An 18,200-nucleotide genomic window follows, 5' to 3' on the forward strand; every position below is an offset into this window, starting at 1 on the left:
GCACAGATAAAACTGGTGTTTCTTTTAATAACATACTCTTTATTAACCTAAATTATGCTTGTGTTTTTGTAAATGACGTATCTAAACACAGTATTGCACAAATTTACCCCACATTTCAGTCTTGTAGGTCTTCTTCTTGTGAGTCAAATGTGATTTTAGCTAATTTGGTGTAGCTTTCAAAGTTCCTGGAACTGAGGAAGGTGCCAAAAAATGCCTGGATGACCACAACAGCTCTCATCTTCCTCAGGATCGGTTTGGAGAGGTCTATCCAAAACCGGATGAGGTTTCCCTTCTCCGGCAAGGGCGCCGTGTTGTACCTTGTAGCAAGGCCAATGTTGACAGGTAAGGCCAGAATAATGGGGTACACTGCGCCTCCGACTACACCCACAAGTGTGCCTCTCAACAGCACGCAGCTCGGGCATTGGAGATCCCCAGATAGGAGCGGGCTGGTCACTGTGGCGTTGTAGAGGGCGTAAGTCGTCACAAAGGGCAGCACCGCCATCGGCAGGCTGGAGGTGATGGGTGCCTGTGTGACGTTCAGGGCACGGCGATACAAGCTGTTTGCTATCAGTCCTGCCAGGCCACCATTTCCGCCCAGATACATTGGTCCGTACATGAAGAGCTTCTGGTCAATGTCGGGCAGTTTGTGGAAATTCTTTGCCAGTAGTTCGACAATCACTGACCGTGAAAGGGTCTTAGCAGCCACGCTTTCCTGTGTGTCGTTTTCCAACATTCTTCGGGTTATGTGCACACCTTCAATGATGTCTTCTGGCACGTTAAACTTGAGTATTTCAATGTAACAGAGGTGGTGTGTTTCCTTGCTGTCAACCAGGGAGCGGCCATGTCTTACCCACAAGGTAACGCCGACTTGAATTATCGTAAAAAACTCCTGATTTTTGTTTCTAAGGAGAAGTTGCGCAACCCAGTTTTCAATAAAACCCCGTTCGTTAACCCGTTTCGTATTATACTGTAAAATAGCAATCTTATAAAACATTATTACATATTTGATAACATAAAACTACTGTACTGATGTATACAAAAGTACCTGGAAGGTTAAACTCAGGGTACCAAATATGTAGAAATAATGGGCGGGGTTTTGTGTGTCACTTGACAAAAAAAAAACGTTCAGTGGTGTTCCACAGCATTCGCCATATTTGACAGAGCTTCGTCGAATACATTTACGCAAATATTTTTCTGCAGCACGACTAGGTGAATTCCTGGAACATTGCGTCCAATTTAAGGAGGTGAGATTGATACCTGTATGGTTCTTAAGAGGCAATTTATTCACAAAAGAAACGTGTGGTATATTCTGCGTGCGAATGCTAAATTTAGCCCGTTAGCTTCTCCAATCTACGACGACAGGCCCCAACATGGCGGCTCTTTCTCGCAGTAAATAAGCTAATGCTAACGTTGAATATTGCTTTAAGTCACTATTTTGGGATCGTTTTCACAATGCTTACTGTTGATAGTTTGAATATTAAGTGTAGTCTTTCATCGTTAAATGAACACTAACCACGTTTGTTGGCATGTGGGAGTCTTTTTATGCTCGGTAGTTTAGGCCTAGAAAAACAACGTTCGTTGTACCTCAGCCGTGATCCGGTTCAAACCAGTTCCAAACAACATTGAATTATCTTCGTATTGGCGCTAGTGTTTATTTCTTAAGTTACTACCAAATATCGCAAGTTTAATGAGTGGTCGTATTTTGTAATTTAATGCATTTGAAGACAATGTGCAATAGAACATGGCGGCCTTCGGGAAGACAAATAGCATGTACTCTGAATAGCAGTGAAGATGCTTTTTGTTTAATTTTTATCTTGATATAATAGCGTTTGCCGTTATGTTGCTGTTGATTAGTATTTATGCTTATTCTTCAATTTTTAAAATTTCATACAATTTAGACAAATGGTTCTTAAGCTTATTTTCACTCAATAATCACCTCAAAATAAGTTTGCTTTGCAAGTACCATTGTGTTTTTGTCTCCGCTTGCAATTACTGCTTGGCTTTGTAATATGTTATGTAATTGTGTATGTGTTTATGTCTTTAATAATGACATGTGATGTCATTGTGCATATCTTTAGCTCTAATAATGCTATATAGTTTTGCCGCTAGATGGCGCCAATGTTCCACCACTGCTGTTCCTACCGCATTTCCATAATTAATCAAGTATTCTGTATTGTTTTGTCAGAATTTGACCAAAACATGTCACGTCTTTTGTAGATGCGCCATTGTACAACTTTGTACTCCCCGGGTGTTTGGCTTGACGAGTACAGCTGGGAGGAAAGAATGGACTATCGCAAGCGGAAGATGCGGGATTCGCACAGTAGCGAACGAGAAAACAAGCACAGAAGAACTCACAGACACCACAAGTCTAATGATGGGTAAATATTCCTCAATAATATTCCGCAATGTTCAGTTGTTTAACTCTTTGTTTTCAGTGTATGATCCACTTTTTTTATTTTTTTGTGGGATGTTTACATCACAGCCTCTTCCTGGAGAACCGCAGTTTAAACCACAGTCTTGAGTCACGTGGGAAGCACAACCAGGACTACAGTTTGGACACGGCTTGTGCGGAAGACAGCCGTTATTGTACCTTCAAGGAACGAGATCGTGACTGGCACCATTACAGCAAGTCGTCCGGACGTAGCGGGCTCAGCGGCCGCAGTCACAGGAGCAGGCGAAGCAGACATAGAGACAGACGACACAGGCGTAGTCATTCTCGCCACCGGTCCTCCTCGGTACGGGTAACTTCCTTTCCAATCCACTTCTTCTTCTGTCTACCACAAACAATCATCAGGGTCATTATCTCTGGTGTTTAGCCAATGCTAACACCTTATGTTTCATACTGAAATGATTTCTAGTACTGAAAATGTAGGAACATGGGGATTACACAAGTCATTGTAGTGGAAGGGGATCTAATATTAATGTTTTTTATGAACTATAAAAGAATGAATGAAGCTGTTATTGCAAGACATACATACATGTAGAAGACTGTTTTCACTCAAGTTCAGTTTTTTCCTGTACTACTTTGAGAAAGTCTCTCATCTGAAAATCTTGTTGCCATGTTTTTCTTCTGTAACGCACACTATGTGGTGGCTGGCGCCCAATTTCTCGATGGGGCTGAATTTGAATTTGCTGCTCCGTCCAATCGCCTGGCGGTGTTACTGAACGGGCCGAAACTGTCCACCCCTCACCTCCCCCCTTGGCCTGGTTGAATGAATGACGATGTCGCGTTGTGGTGGCCTGGTGCTGGCTGACTGATGGGTTATTGATGTGATGGCGGATTGCGGCGGTTCCGATGCAGAGGAGGAGCCATCGCCGCAGGAGCAGGAAAAGATCCAGGAGTGTTGAGGATGATGACGAGGGTCACCTCATCTATCACAATGGAGACATGCTGAAAGCGAGATGTATAGAATATACACTTTTTTTCTACTGTTGTTCACATTTTGTTTCTCTCACACTCTTGTCTGGTCTTTATTTCTAAACATTTGATAGATACACATATATTTTGTCATTAGATGACATATTAGATTAGGTTTGCTACTGCACGTGTAACATTAAACATTGACTTTTATGACATTATTCTCAAGCCAGATTAAATAGTTAATAGCTACACAGTGCAGTGAAGCAGCCACAAGGCAGTGTTTCACACATCAGTGCTTTGTTTCTAACTTATCTCCCCCTATCTTGTATAGATGAGATTGTGAGTACTCTTGGAGAGGGTGCCTTTGGGAAGGTGGTTGAGTGCATTGATCACCTAAAGTAAGAACTGATATCATTTCTTTTCATTTTATTTATCATGTCAGAATTTTAACATTTTGCTTGTTTGTTAGTAACGGTGCTCAAGTGGCTCTGAAGATTATTAAAAACATTGAACGCTACCGAGACGCAGCAAAGTCTGAGGTAGCTGTGCTCGAACAGCTCAAGTCTCTCGACGCTCAGAGCAGATAGTAAGTATATTTACACATAACAGTAATTGGTTTGGAACTATGACAAAGGAGATATTTCTAATTCCTTTTTTTTTTTTTTCTCCTCCCCCGCAATAGTGCTTGTGTTCACATGTTGGACTGGTTTGACTATCACGGTCATATCTGCATCGCCTTTGAGCTGCTTGGCCTCAGCACCTACGATTTCCTCAAGGAGAACAACTTCCAGCCGTTCCCCATCGAGCACATCAGACGAATGGCCTACCAGATCATCCGTGCTGTCAAATGTGAGTTAGTGGAGACACTTTGAGTGTTTATTTTTCTATCATTTATTTATTTTTGCCTTTCCTTCCACTGCTACTAATTGAGGTATTTTACTCATCCCTTTTTTTTAGTTCTCCATAAACATAAGCTGACTCACACGGACCTGAAGCCTGAGAATATTCTGTTCATTGATTCAGAATATGAGCTAGAGTATAATTCATCAAAGGTAAACATGCTTTGGCTTATTATTTATTATTTGAAGGCTTTGTCTTAATGCAGTTTTACAAACGTAACCTTGTATTGTCACCATCCCTAGAAACGAGATGAACGGACATTGAAGAGACCGGATATAAAAATAGTGGATTTTGGAAATGCCACATACGAACACGAGCATCATACATCTGTGGTGTCCACGCGTCACTACCGGGCCCCCGAAGTCATTTTAGGTGCGTGGCGCTCTACATAACACTGAACTTTTTTTTTTTTTTTTTTACTGAGACGATTTTGTTAAGCGGACATGTTGTCTTTCAGATCTCGGCTGGGATCATTCCTGCGATGTCTGGAGCGTGGGCTGTATCCTCATTGAATACTACCTTGGTTCAACTCTTTTCCAGGTTTGTGGAATTATGATGCATATATGGAATATTCCACATGAACGCGTTTTACTATGTTGCTTTGTTTTCACTTTCAGACTCATGACAGCAAGGAGCACCTGGCTATGATGGAGAGGGTCCTGGGCCCCATTCCTACCAGTCTCCTTCATAAAAGCAGGTAAGGGAGAGGAAAATGTGTAACTTTAAAGAAATACCCAACACTTTATAAGAATGATGACTTTCTGAATTGTTATTGTATAGAAAACAGCGGTATGTCCACCGCAGCAAGCTGGACTGGGATGTCGACAGCTCGGCTGGCAGATACGTCCGGAAGCACTGCAAACCACTCAGGGTGAGAACGCATCTTTAACCACCAGTTCTTGATACGAACAAAACAGTACACAATACCCTTAGTAGATTTCTCTCTATCGCTTAGCACAGTGGTTCTTTTCAGTCATGCACACTAGTTAAAATTTTAAATACAAACCTATATTTTGTTTTGTTTATATGTACAAACCACTGGATGAGTTGATGGCACCAGCATGAAATATGCTATCAGGCCCGCCAACCTTAAACATTTTTTTAATACTTTATTTTTATATTTTTTAAACAAAACGTCAACAGCATTACAAACACACTCTAAACATACACATCACACAATTTGGCTGTCACACATTCCCTGTCATGGTGCAATTTGACTCATTTCCTTGATTTTTGTCCGTGAACGGTGTCCATTTCACCCATTTTTCTCCACACATGTCTTCCTCAGTCCTCAATCTATGTGTCAATAGTTCCATATCATCTATTGTGGTCATCACACAAAGCCAGTCCTCCAGTACCGGGGGGGTCTTGGATGAAGCCATTTTTTTGGTAATGGCTTTTTTACCTGCTACCAACATGATTTTATACAAAAAATACCTATCCTTTTTTAACACAGAGTCTCCCACCAGGTGGCCCAGATACAATTTCTCACATGAAAGTCACACTCTAACTCATAATCCTCTCCATGGTTTTACATATACCCTCTTTCAAAAATGAATGATATTTGATACCACACTGACGCCAGCATGGCTGGGCAACAACCTTAAACATTTGATGATAATTTACCACTTCCCCACTATGTAAGTATTAGCATTGGGTCAACTGGATATGCTGTGATGTCACATTGAGGCATTGTACATCCAAGAGAATCTAATATTGTCATTTGGAATCTAAGAATTCAACATTGGGGAAAAATCCCTTAAAAGACCACTTCTGGTTTTTTATCCTATTTTTGCGCTCGTAGCTACATTTAGCATTTAAGCACAAGGAAGTATCCATATATTTGTTCTTATCCCTGCAACTAGCGTTACATGGTTTCACAAAACGAGGACCACCAGCAGCTGTTTGACCTTCTGGAGAAGTTGTTGGAATACGACCCAGCAAAGCGCATCACCCTGGACAAGGCCCTCCAACACCAATTTTTCTCCTGCTACCAAGACAGCAGCAGCGGCAGCAGCGCAAGCGGTAGCAACACCAAAAAACACTGAAGCGCCATTTTCCAAAAAGGATGCTCAACGCCCAGCCTCAACGTCCTCACTCTCCGGGAGAGGTGAACGTACGCAGACTGTATCAGTCCTCAGCCCTGCATTGCTGTACCCTTGTCCTTGGCCAAGAATATTCATTGACATGTCAATCATTGGATATTTCTGTCTGCTTTGTATATTTGCCATATGCTAAAGTACAGCCTGTGGATGGTTCAAATCATGTTTTTTTTCTATTGTACAGTCCCTAATAATAATAATAATAATGGGTTGGTCTTGACTGTTAAACTGTATTGCCTTTGTATCAGCAGCATTGTATTGTAAAAAGTTATGAGGCAGAATATCTGTGTACATAGATTTTATTATATATTTTTGGGGGTCACTGACTGGTCTCATTTGTTTTCTCAATAAATGATAATTACTAATGGATACTTCATGGCTTTTTATTTTTTTTTTAAACATGCAGTTGTCTGGTAAATCCAGTGGGGGGCACTAAAACGCAGCATGAAGCCCCCTTGAAAGAAAGTTTAAAGGAAACAAGTTAAGATTTGATAAATAATATATCACTGCTCTTGTAGTAGAACAAATACGGTAAACGTATGCAAGTGTACCTTAAATGAGAATGACTTAATTGGGCGTGGCTGTTTTGTAATAAGCAATCATGTCCTGGCCAATCGGCTGTACCTATGAGCTGTCAATCCGCCCTACCCCACGTGGTCAGGGGGCGGGCTTATCCGAAGTTGAACATGCAACTTTTTAATGAGGCAAACAATTGGATGCATTGGTAGTTGCTCAACACACAAAGCAGAACTCCGCAACCTCCGCGTTAGCAAGCCTCGCTTCGCTCTTGTGGATCCGCATCCAAAGCATCTGTTGGCGGCGTAAACCCATTGCGCACTGCCGACCTTTCGAAGAGCAAGAACCGGCTGACTGTGGATGCCTGACGTTTACTTAAAGGACCGCCATTACCTTTTGACTTTTAAACCTCCAAAGCAGGATTTCAGGTCATGGAGTCTTTGAGCGACCCAACTGGAGACGGCAAGTCGTCTGCGTGTCAGTGCGCACCTAAACCCGCACTCTACCGGTGGCCTCCGGGTCTCCCCGTCGCCGTGTGCATCCTGCTGTCCCTTTGCTCCATAAGCGTGTGTCTCCTCATGAGCGTCAAGACCCACCGGCTGGAGCAGCGACTCCAGATGGTACTGGACCGAGCGCCCGCCTTCCACCCGCCGCTTGGGGCTTTAATCCACGAGGATGGGACTCTGGTGCCTGAGTTGAGCTCCTCCGTGGGGAAACTCGTGGAAGAGGTACTTGTATACCTCAGCCAAAATACTCTTTTGGATGTGCCTGTGTGTAAAAATGGCGTACTTTACGCACGCTTAATGCCGGCAGTTTTCTAGTAATTGCGGCCCAATTAAAAGGGATATCCTCTGGGGACTAAGCGGACTTGCATGTGGACTATTAGTTTAAATGGTTTAAACTGCGATTAACTGCGATTAACCACTGATGATAGACGCTAAATGACGTGATTGGAAACCACTGCCATTACGGTACATTTAATAGTAGAAGATGGAGACTTCTGATTGGGACTTTTAGGGATATTTGAATTATTTTATGTTGGTGTTTTGTGTTTGCAAACCAGAAAGTTTATTATATTCACCAATAGACAAAGTATTAAAACAAATATTGCTTTATGGAATATTTACATACCTTTATACTGCATGTTCATGTCTTACAATGTCATGTTCTATGTCTGCAGAAAGTCATGGTGCTCATGCCAAAGATGCGATCAACTCGAGATGTTGGCCAAGACTGCGCCTGTCCTCCAGGTACGTGGTGTGTGTATGTGTGCCTGTCACTTTCTGTAGATGAGTGCTTCAAGCCAACCCTTCCTGAACTGTCCGGAGCTCTTATTGTGACAGCAGTAGTCAAACACTCAGGCCAGTGAGTGGGAGATGCTGACTTTGATTCATTTGGCTTGTTCCCTACAGCGTAGGAAAGAGTGTAATTTACATTGTGGGACGACCCCTTATTTCCTATACAATTGAAATGGAAGGCGTTCATTAGCTTTGGCTGGTGGTTCATGCATGGTGCTGTTCCCGACTTGAGTGTTAAAAGTGAACCGTAGTGACAGCTGTTCTTCAAGACCGTCATAAGTGAATTTTAAGTCGGGTTCGGTATCAATAAATAGAATATTTTCATAGTTAGAATAGGACATGACTTTCCATATACAATTGTTACCATTATTAGAGCACTCAAGACATGAAATAACACCCCTATAGTCACCTTTATGCTTACATTACCCAATATAGTAGATATAATTACCATTATTAGAGCCCTCTAGACATGAAATAACACCCCTATAGTCACTTTTATGCTCACATTACCCAATATAGTAGATATAATTACCAATATTAGAGCCCCCTAGACATGAAATAGCACCCCTATAGTCACCTTTATGCTCACATTAGCCAATATAGTAAATATAATTACCAATATTAGAGCCCCCTAGACATGAAATAGCACCCCTATAGTCACCTTTATGCTCACATTAGCCAATATAGTAGATATAATTACCATTATTAGAGCTCTCTAGACATGAAATAACACCCCTATAGTCACCTTTATGCTCACATTAACCCAATATAGTAAATATAATTACCATTATTAGAGCCCTCTAGACGTGAACTAACACCCCTATAGTCACCTTTATGCTTACATTATCAATATAGTAGATATAATTACCATTATTAGAGCCCTCTAGACATAAAATAACACCCCTATAGTCACCTATAGACACCTTCAGAGCAAAACGTTGTATAAAGTGTTTTACTGATCATGATTCTGGCAGGGGGGGGGGGCTTTCCATGCTATTTTTTTAGTAAGTTTGGGGTTTCCTGCAGTCTCCATGTTTTTTTCCCTTCCACTCTTTAATGTGGGGGTGTGAAAAGCAACAGCTACAACAGGTGGAATTTCTGGCCTGCAGTCAACACGTTGTGTTTTTTAGTGTGAGTTGCATTCATGTGTGCCAAGATGGAGTTCTGCCTCTGCTGCTGTTTGACCGGACCGTGCACAGCCAACGCTACTGATGCTGTTAATGCGAGTCGGGTTCCAACTATATACGCATCATAAAAAGTTAGATTAGGACCAGCCTGGTTTACCTTTTTTATGCATTTTTAGATAAATCGAACTATGAAGTGTCATGGAGTCGACATTGGCGTGTTGTTTACTTGAAAGGAAAGCTGTTTATTGCCACGCTGGTGCAGCCAGAATGCCTGTGGACATTTTTTGTTTCCTCGACAATTAGATTGCTCGTTATAGATTTGTTAGCCTTTCTCTGCTGCTTTGCTTTGCTCGCTCGGGGCGTCAAGTATGTGCACGTTGTTTTTGTTTGTGAGGCCCACAACAAACGGAAAGTGTTTTAAGGAGCTGCGTCCTCCTGCCTCACATGCGTGCAGACATGAACTAACACCCCATAGTCACCTTTATGCTTACATTATCAATATAGTAGATATAATTACCATTATTAGAGCCCTCTAGACATGAAATAACACCCCTATAGTCACTTTTATGCTCACATTACCCAATATATTAGATAGAATTACGATTATTAGAGCCCTCTAGACATGAAATAACACCCCTACAGTCACCTTTATGCTTACATTACCCAATATAGGAGATATAATTACCATTATTAGAGCCTTCTAGGCATGAAATAACACCCCTATAGTCACCTTTATGCTTACATTACCCAATATAGTGGATATAATTACCATTATTAGAGCCCTCTAGACATGAAATAACACCCCTATAGTCACCTTTATGCTTACATTTCCCAATATAGCAGTTATAATTACCATTATTAGAGCCCTCTAGACATGAAATAACACCCCTATACTCACCTTTATGCTCAATATAGTAGATATAATCACCATTATTAGAGCCCTCTAGACATGAAATAACACCCCTATAGTCACCCTTATGTTCACATTACCCAATATAGTAGATATAATTACCATTAGAGCCCTCTAGACGTGAAATAACACCCCTATGGTCACCTTTATGCTCAATATAGTAGATATAATGACCATTATTAGAGCCCTCTAGACTTGAAATAACACCCCTATAGTCACCTTTATGCTCACATTACCCAATTTAGTGGATATAATTACCATTATTAGAGCCCTCTAGACATGAAATAACACCCCTATAGTCACCTTTATGCTCACATTACCCAATATAGTAGATATGACCATTATTAGAGCCCTCTAGACATGAAATAACACCCCTATAGTCACCGCTGACATGTGTGCATCCCATAAATTGACGCAGTCTTTGAAAAGGGGGAACGGGGGACGGCGGCTCCTCGCTCTGTAAGGAGAGACCCTCGTCTCCCTTTAGCAGCACATTTGAAACCCGAAGCTCATCTCCGAGGCATCCATGATCACGTGTGTGTGTGTGTATGTGTGTGTGTGACGGATACAGCGCCACATGCAGCATACATGACATTTCTGCCATGACAGGCTTTTTGCCCTCCAGCGTCACCTTTTTTCAGCATTGCATTCACACCAGTGTCCAACAGGGGGCGACATTTCCGCCTGGGAGTGTCCTGACACTGACTGACAGTGTAACTGTGACTTTGCTCATACTTATGTTGTCCGTTGTGACACTTTTAACGCTCACACAAACTGCTAGGCAGTGCAGCGCTTCTTACAAGCTTCAGGTGTTTGCCATTAACACCCTCCTCACACACACGCACGCACGCACACACACACACACACACACATTCATGACTTGCACCACATGGACACAAACAGTCTTCCAGTCTGGGCTAATTACAACCATGTGAGCGTTGTATGTGTCCTGTATTGTCATCGCGGCAATTTGCTTTAAAAAGCTTTTTAACACGCCTCATTCTGCTGGGGGTGGAGGTGGGGGGGGTGCAGTGACTCTGCCCACTCTTGGGCACAAATCCAAATGTAAATGCCAGGCGGAGGCGCCTATTAATATTACATATTAGTCATGTCGCCGGTGAAATTCTATTCAGACTCTTATAGAAAAGCTAAATTGTACTGTGGTTACTATGGTAATGGTTTTCATTTGAACATGCATCAGATGACAATTGAATGCATCACATAATCAGTTCACAGTTCCACATGTCCAAAAGGAGTAGGAAGAAGCAAAGCTTATTAAATCCTACCCCTCCATCTGGTACTTTTACAATCAGTAACTGTTACATTTGTTCACTTCCTGCTTTCCTAATATAGTTCAAGTTTTTTTTTTTTTTTTTTTTGATAATGGTACCCATTATGTCATTGTATGGTCATATCACCTAGTACTTCGGTACGTGAAATAACACCCCTATAGTCACCTTTATGCTTGCATTACCCAATATAGTAGATATAATGACCATTATTAGAGCCCTCTAGACATGAAATAACACCCCTATAGTCACCTTTATGCTCACATTACCCAATATAGTAGATATAATTACCATTATTAGAGCCCTCTAGACATGAAATAACACCCCTATAGTCACCTTTATGCTTACATTACCCAATATAGTAGATATAATGACCATTATTAGAGCCCTCTAGACATGAAATAACACCCCTATAGTCACCTTCATGCTCACATTAGCCAATATAGTAGATATAATTACCATTATTAGAGCTCTCTAGACATGAAATAACACCCCTATAGTCACCTTTATGCTTACATTATCATATAGTAGATATAATTACCATTATTAAAGCCCTCTAGACATGAAATAACACCCCTATAGTCACATTTATGCTTAGATTATCCAATATAGTAGATATAATTACCATTATTAGAGCCCTCTAGACATGAAATAACACCCCTATAGTCAACGTTATGCTCACATTAGCCGATATAGTAGATATAATTACCATCTAGACATGAAATAACACCCCTATAGTCAACTTTATGCTTATATTACCCAATATAGTAGATACAATTACCATTATTAGAGCCCTCTAGACATGAAATAGCACCCCTATAGTCACATTTATGCTCACATTAGCCTATATAGTAGATATAATTACCATTATTAGAGCTCTCTAGACATGAAAAGTACCAGATGGAGGGGTAGGATTTAATAAGCTTTGCTTCTTCCTACTCCTTTTGGACATGTGGAACTGTGAACTGATTATGTGATGCATTCAATTGTAATCTGATGCATGTTCAAATGAAATAAAACCATTACCATAAATCGTTGGGACCCAATCCATTCTAGGATACTATCCAATTGAATGTAGTACTCGGGAAATAAAAATAAGTTAATAAGCAACAAAACACTCGTCATATGCAGGACAAAAAGTATGGTGCTGCATCTGGAGTTTTACTGCTTCTGTCCCTGCATGATTATTACGCCCAAAAGCAACAAAAAAAAAAAACAAATTAAAAGCAAAACACCCGGCCTCCATTTCATCCTTTTGCTTTGTAAACGGAGCTGTTGTGCAATAGTGACGTCTTGCGTAACGTAATGCAATGAAAGCCATTTATTAATAAAGTCCATAAAAACAAAGCAATTATTCAGATTTCATACTTTGGTGTATGTCACTGGCAGATTATGCACTGTGGCAATTCATTATTTGTGTCATATAAAAGCCAAAGAAAAAGCCAAAGGTGCTTGGTCTTTTTCTTATATTGTGCACCTGAGGCAAATTGGGCTGCACCACCATGGAGGCCTTAACAATACACACACTCACGTAGCACAATCAGAGTTATGTACATATGACTGAAGGACAAATGCTAACGAGAGTACGCAAAGTTTTATGTAAAACTTGGAAAATGTATGAAGACTTGAGTTTCATACTTTGACCCGTCTGTTGTGTTAGCTCAGCTAGCAAGGAGCATCCAAGTGTTTGGCGTTAGCATGCGCCATGGCGGGAGGTGAGACCCCCGGCTGTGTGGTCAGATCCATTTCCATCAGATAAGACCTTATTAACACCCTGGATGGCAACACTGAGCTGGAGATAAGCGTGTTTGTCTATTTGGATCTTGGATCTTTGCTCATGGCTCATGGATCTTGGCTCATAGATCGTGGATCTTGGCTCGTGGATCTTGGCTCATGGACCATGGACCTTGGGTCATGGATCTTGGATCAAGGGTCTTAGACCTTGGGTCATGGATCTAGGGTCATGGATCTAGGGTCATGGGTCTTGGACCTTGGGTCATGGGTCTTGGACCTTGGGTCATGGGTCTTGGACCTTGGGTCACGGGTCTTGGACCTTGGGTCACGGGTCTTGGACCTTGGGTCACGGGTCTTGGACCTTGGGTCACGGGTCTTGGGTCACGGGTCTTGGGTCACGGGTCTTGGGTCACGGGTCTTGGGTCACGGGTCATGGGTCTTGGGTCTTGGGTCTTGGGTCATGGGTCATGGGTCTTGGACCTTGGGTCTTGGGTCTTGGGTCTTGGACCTTGGGTCATGGACCTTGGACCTTGGGTCTTGGACCTTGGGTCATGGGTCATGGATCTTGGGTCATGGGTCATGGATCTTGGGTCATGGGTCATGGATCTTGGGTCTTGGACCTTGGGTCATGGATCTTGGACCATGGATCTTGGACCATGGGTCTTGGACCTTAACAATAATAATAATAATAATAATAATAATAATAATAATAATAATAATAATAATAATAATAATAATAACAACAACAACAATCTTGTCCTGTGTGTTTTCTGCACATGATAACCTAAGTGTTCTCCGTCCACCAGACACGGTGCTCTCCCCGCTGGAGACAGAGGCAAAGCTTAGGCTTTGGGGGGGGACTGAGAGCCAGGATGGGGGCCACCCCCCCTCCCGCCCATGAGCAGCATTTGTTTTTAAAACCATAATAAATCAGGCAGGAAGCTCTCCGCTAGCCAGCTATACATACCTTCACCACAGGAAGAGTACATTGGTCATAACGGGGGCCATTAATGGCCATTTGAAAACTGTATACATGCAGGAAATGAGTACTTACTTTTTTATATTTGTTCTCTTTTATGATGCATTCATGCTTTTGGCATTAATATGGTACAAGACATGAACACGTACATCTTTCATGGAGAAATTTATTGCAAAAGTGAAATAGACTGATCAAAGTTTAAGAACCAAATATGAGGATTGAGGGTCATTTTGATGGCAAAGGCTCGGAAGCGCAGTCAGATGGTTGATCCGAGCAAGCGAGGCCTGTGGCGGCGCACCGTTGATCCTGAAGTTGGACGGCGTAAGACTCGATAAACGCAAATCGTAAAATGAACGCCACCCGAGGCTAAATTGCGTTCTAATGGCGTCTCCGTGTCACTCAAGGTTGTTTGGATCCACTTTGTGCTTTTTTCAGGGCTATGCAGACTTCCACTAACCTGCAACTGCATAATAGTGTTACATCCTTCCAAGCTAATGCGTATGCTAACCCCATGCAGTCGCCAGGAAACATCTGCAGTACATAAAAGTATAATTGTGAACATGAAGTTGCAGTTGCAGGTACGAGCCCTAATGTGTTCCGAAACTACAAAATGTATACGTTTCGGGAATAACACTTTTCATATGGACGTGCATTCACACAAATCATATCCAGAACGTTCAAGCCACCCCCCCCCCCCCCCCATCGGCCTCTCATCAACGGTCTTATTAAAGTTAGCTTTGTGCAACCGCAGCGTTTAATAGTCGCATAGACATTCTTCCTTTTCTGAAAAATAAACAGCCTGACCCAAGCGAAGGGCCTTCAGGGCCTTCAGGGGACTCCGGGGCCCAGAAGGAAACACGAAGGAGTAAAAGGCCGAGAGTCTGGGATGTGCGGAACACGTAAACAAAACCGACTTAATCTAGACACGGTATGGTAGCAATACACGCATTACTGTACCTTTTTTTGGAGCAAAGCCATTGCAGAACCATTGCATTCGTCGGGGGCGGGGGAGGGGAGGGGGCAGCTTCACTCCATCATGGGTTCCCATGCAGAAACATATGAATTAATAAATCAAAAAAATAAATAAAAATAAATTCAGCCTATTAGACCCCTGAAAATTGGTATTTTTCTGCAAATTTGACCTATTTGATGCTGAAATTAATCATTTTTAAGCAATGCCTATATGAACTCATATATAATAATAATAATAATAATAATAATAAGGCATCCAAATGATGCTGGAATAATATTTAATTTTCTATACTGGTTACTAAAAGTCAGTAATACAACATACAAACAGCAGTTATGTCGCATTTGTGTGAATTACGTCCCAACAGCCACAAGAATCCCTAATAAAAACCCGAATATGAGTGTAAAGGTAGTTATAGGGGTGTTATTTCATGTCCAGAGAGCTCTAATACTGCTAAAAACTGTATTTAGAATGTTGTAACTATGAAAATATTCCATTTATAATAATAAAACAATTTACGGAAATGGACTGATCACAGTCAGGTCTGGAACCAATTAATCATGATTAACGAGGGATTAATCTAACACTCTAACGACCAGGGGTGGGCAAATTTTTCGACTCGTGGTCCGCATTGAGTTAACAAAATTGTCCGGGGGGGTCACAACATATATTTAACACACACACACACTATTTTATGCTTATAATTTTCCTTGAATTATTTGTCTAATTTTATCTGTTATTTAAAAAAAAATTTTTACTACGTAAATATGAATACAACTGGCAACATGACTTGCCAGTTGTATTCATATTTACGTAGTAAAGTATGTTAAAAGTTGAAATACTTGTTAAAATTTAAATATGTTAAAATTTGAAATCTGGCGGGCCGGATTCAAACACTTGGTGGGCCGCATGTGGCCCCCGGGCCGTACTTTGCCCACCCCTGCTCTAGACCCTTTAGTATAAGATGACGATTCTTATGCAGGGTGTTCGGGTCAATACGGTACTTTTATGCCAATGCAACAGAAATGACTACTTACAAAAATAACAATAACTTCATTAGGCAGTAATAGTACACAACAGTAATAGTACATAATAAATGTTGTTACTGCATAATATGCAGTAATATATGCATTATATTATTAATATGCATTATATGACATTATATTAACATTCGTCAGCAGTGGTATGTCCGACATGATGGAGCGGGAAAAAGTTCCCCTCCCATTCCATGTGGAAGTGGTTTTCGGATTCTTTGTCCTTCTTCACCACTTTGTTTGAAACACTTAAGTTTAGAATTGGAGGACTAACTAGTCAGCTGACTAACCTCGCGCGCCCCTCCTGCTGCTGTTCGATTCCGTCGCAAGGTCACACTCTCCGTCAATTCCCAGCCTTGACGGACATTAAAAGAATCGTCCAACATGGCCGCTAAGCACTCAAACCGCCTTTGATGCAAATCCCTTCATCCCTTCGAATATCCAACAGGCAGCTTACACACGGAAATACATTCCGGGGAACGCTTACAACCCATTTAGTGCAGAAGGAATGCAGCGCGTTTGATTCCGGCTCCAGATAAGAAGCATTGTGATGGTCGAAAGGGAGGCGCAGTCGTCGGCGCTCATCCCTTCCTGGAGGCGCACTGAATCAGCGGCTTGGGTGTTTTTGTGTGCCGCCACTGTGAAGGTTGATGATCCAGATGTTGACCCCCCCCAACCCCCCCACGCTCCTGCACTATGTAAAAGCCCCCACCTATCCTCCATCCAGGTTCGTCACTCGGCCGGCACCTCTTTTAATGAGAACAGCGCTCATAAAATTGATGCGGGGGCCTTTGAACGAACCTTTAGCATCACTCGTCAGTGTTGTTGGGGGGGGGGGGTAGCTCTCAACAACTTAACACCAGCGCATGAGAAGGAGGGGTTCTCAATGGTGGGGGGGGGGGGGGGCCTTTTTTATCTCTAACTTGGACCTCGACTCCTGTCTTGTCTTTCTTTAGCACATTTTTTTCCATTTCAAGTCATGTTTAAGCTCCGTTTATTATTGATAAAATGATGCTAATTGTAGGAGACCAGGGTTCAATTCCATCCTCGGCCATCTCTGTGTGGAGTTTGCATGTTCTCCCCGTGCATGCGTGGGTTTTTTCTCCGGGTACTCCAGTTTCCTCCCACATTCCAAAAATATGCTAGGTTAATTAGCGACTCCAAATTGTCCATAGGTATGAATGTGAGTGTGAATGGTTGTTTGTCTATATGTGCCCTGTGATTGGCTGATTGGTGACCAGTCCAGGGTGTACCCCGCCTCTTGCCCGAAGACAGCTGGGATAGGCTCCAGCACCCCCTGCGAACCTTGTGAGGATAAGCGGTAGAAAATGCATGAATGAGTTCTATTTTGTGTGGAAGTGGTAACTTTTTGGCTTCTTATTTTGTCTTTCCCCACCCTCGGCCATCTCTGTGTGGAGTTTGCATGTTCTCCCCGTGCATGCGTGGGTTTCCTCCCACATTCCAAAAACATGCTAGGTTAATTAGCGACTCCAAATTGTCCATAGGTATGAATGTGAGTGTGAATGGTTGTTTGTCTATATGTGCCCTGTGATTGGCTGGCCACCAGTCCAGGGTGTACCCCGCCTCTCGCCCGAAGACAGCTGGGATAGGCTCCAGCACTATCCTTGTGAGGATAAGTGGTAGAAAATGAATGAATGAATGAGTTCCCCTCCTATTTTGTGTGGAAGTGGTAACTTTTTGGCTTCTTATTTTGTCTTTCCCCACCCTCGGCCATCTCTGTGTGGAGTTTGCATGTTCTCCCCGTGCATGCGTGGGTTTTCTCCGGGTACTCCGGTTTCCTCCCACATTCCAAAAACATGCTAGGTTAATTAGCGACTCCAAATTGTCCATAGGTATGAATGTGAGTGTGAATGGTTGTTTGTCTATATGTGCCCTGTGATTGGCCACCAGTCCAGGGTGTACCCCGCATCTTGCCCGAAGACAGCTGGGATAGGCTCCAGCACCCCCGCAACCCTTGTG

At 42.2% G+C, this 18,200-nt stretch overlaps 3 protein-coding genes across 4 annotated transcripts in view; 2 read left to right on the top strand and 1 right to left on the bottom strand.

The window, feature by feature from the left end:
- Positions 1 to 858, bottom strand: tmem126a (transmembrane protein 126A). Its single transcript, XM_058063261.1, has one exon. The coding sequence runs from the start codon at positions 731 to 733 to the stop codon at positions 116 to 118; it is 618 nt and encodes a 205-aa protein (XP_057919244.1). The 5' UTR covers positions 734 to 858; the 3' UTR covers positions 1 to 115.
- Positions 859 to 1,120: 262 nt separating this feature from the next.
- Positions 1,121 to 6,732, top strand: LOC131110287 (dual specificity protein kinase CLK2-like). 2 transcript variants are annotated; one of them, XM_058063242.1, is made up of 13 exons: positions 1,121 to 1,244; positions 2,218 to 2,378; positions 2,483 to 2,735; positions 3,302 to 3,404; positions 3,693 to 3,759; positions 3,831 to 3,947; positions 4,044 to 4,210; positions 4,319 to 4,413; positions 4,504 to 4,633; positions 4,719 to 4,801; positions 4,879 to 4,958; positions 5,042 to 5,132; positions 6,127 to 6,732. In XM_058063242.1, exons 2-13 carry the CDS (start codon positions 2,218 to 2,220, stop codon positions 6,307 to 6,309), a joined length of 1,530 nt encoding a protein of 509 aa, XP_057919225.1. In that variant the 5' UTR covers positions 1,121 to 1,244; the 3' UTR covers positions 6,310 to 6,732. The 2 variants fall into 2 exon arrangements, with proteins under 2 accessions (XP_057919225.1, XP_057919226.1); XM_058063243.1 differs by lacking the exons at positions 1,121 to 1,244; positions 2,218 to 2,378; positions 3,302 to 3,404 and having other exon boundaries at positions 2,586 to 2,735.
- A 356-nt stretch (positions 6,733 to 7,088) lies between these two features.
- Positions 7,089 to 18,200, top strand: part of LOC131110289 (collagen alpha-1(XXIII) chain) — a 132,315-nt gene continuing 121,203 nt past the window's right edge. Inside the window, exons 1-2 of the mRNA XM_058063255.1 lie at positions 7,089 to 7,607; positions 8,060 to 8,129. Coding sequence (XP_057919238.1) covers positions 7,311 to 7,607; positions 8,060 to 8,129 — 367 coding nt within the window. The 5' untranslated portion in view covers positions 7,089 to 7,310. The remainder of the gene's footprint in view (positions 7,608 to 8,059; positions 8,130 to 18,200) is intronic.

This window comes from Doryrhamphus excisus, chromosome 23 (assembly GCF_030265055.1).
Source record: "Doryrhamphus excisus isolate RoL2022-K1 chromosome 23, RoL_Dexc_1.0, whole genome shotgun sequence".
NCBI classification, from domain to species: domain Eukaryota; kingdom Metazoa; phylum Chordata; class Actinopteri; order Syngnathiformes; family Syngnathidae; genus Doryrhamphus; species Doryrhamphus excisus.

Excerpts from the sequence above, each read along its gene's own strand:
- LOC131110287 (XM_058063242.1), top strand. The coding sequence starts at position 2,218 with ATGCGCCATTGTACAACTTTGTACTCCCCGGGTGTTTGGCTTGACGAG. Across the intron at positions 4,211-4,318 it reads GATCATCCGTGCTGTCAAAT|TTCTCCATAAACATAAGCTG; the intron begins GTGAGTTAGTGG and ends CCTTTTTTTTAG. Across the intron at positions 5,133-6,126 it reads AGCACTGCAAACCACTCAGG|CGTTACATGGTTTCACAAAA; the intron begins GTGAGAACGCAT and ends CCCTGCAACTAG.
- tmem126a (XM_058063261.1), bottom strand. The coding sequence starts at position 733 with ATGTTGGAAAACGACACACAGGAAAGCGTGGCTGCTAAGACCCTTTCA.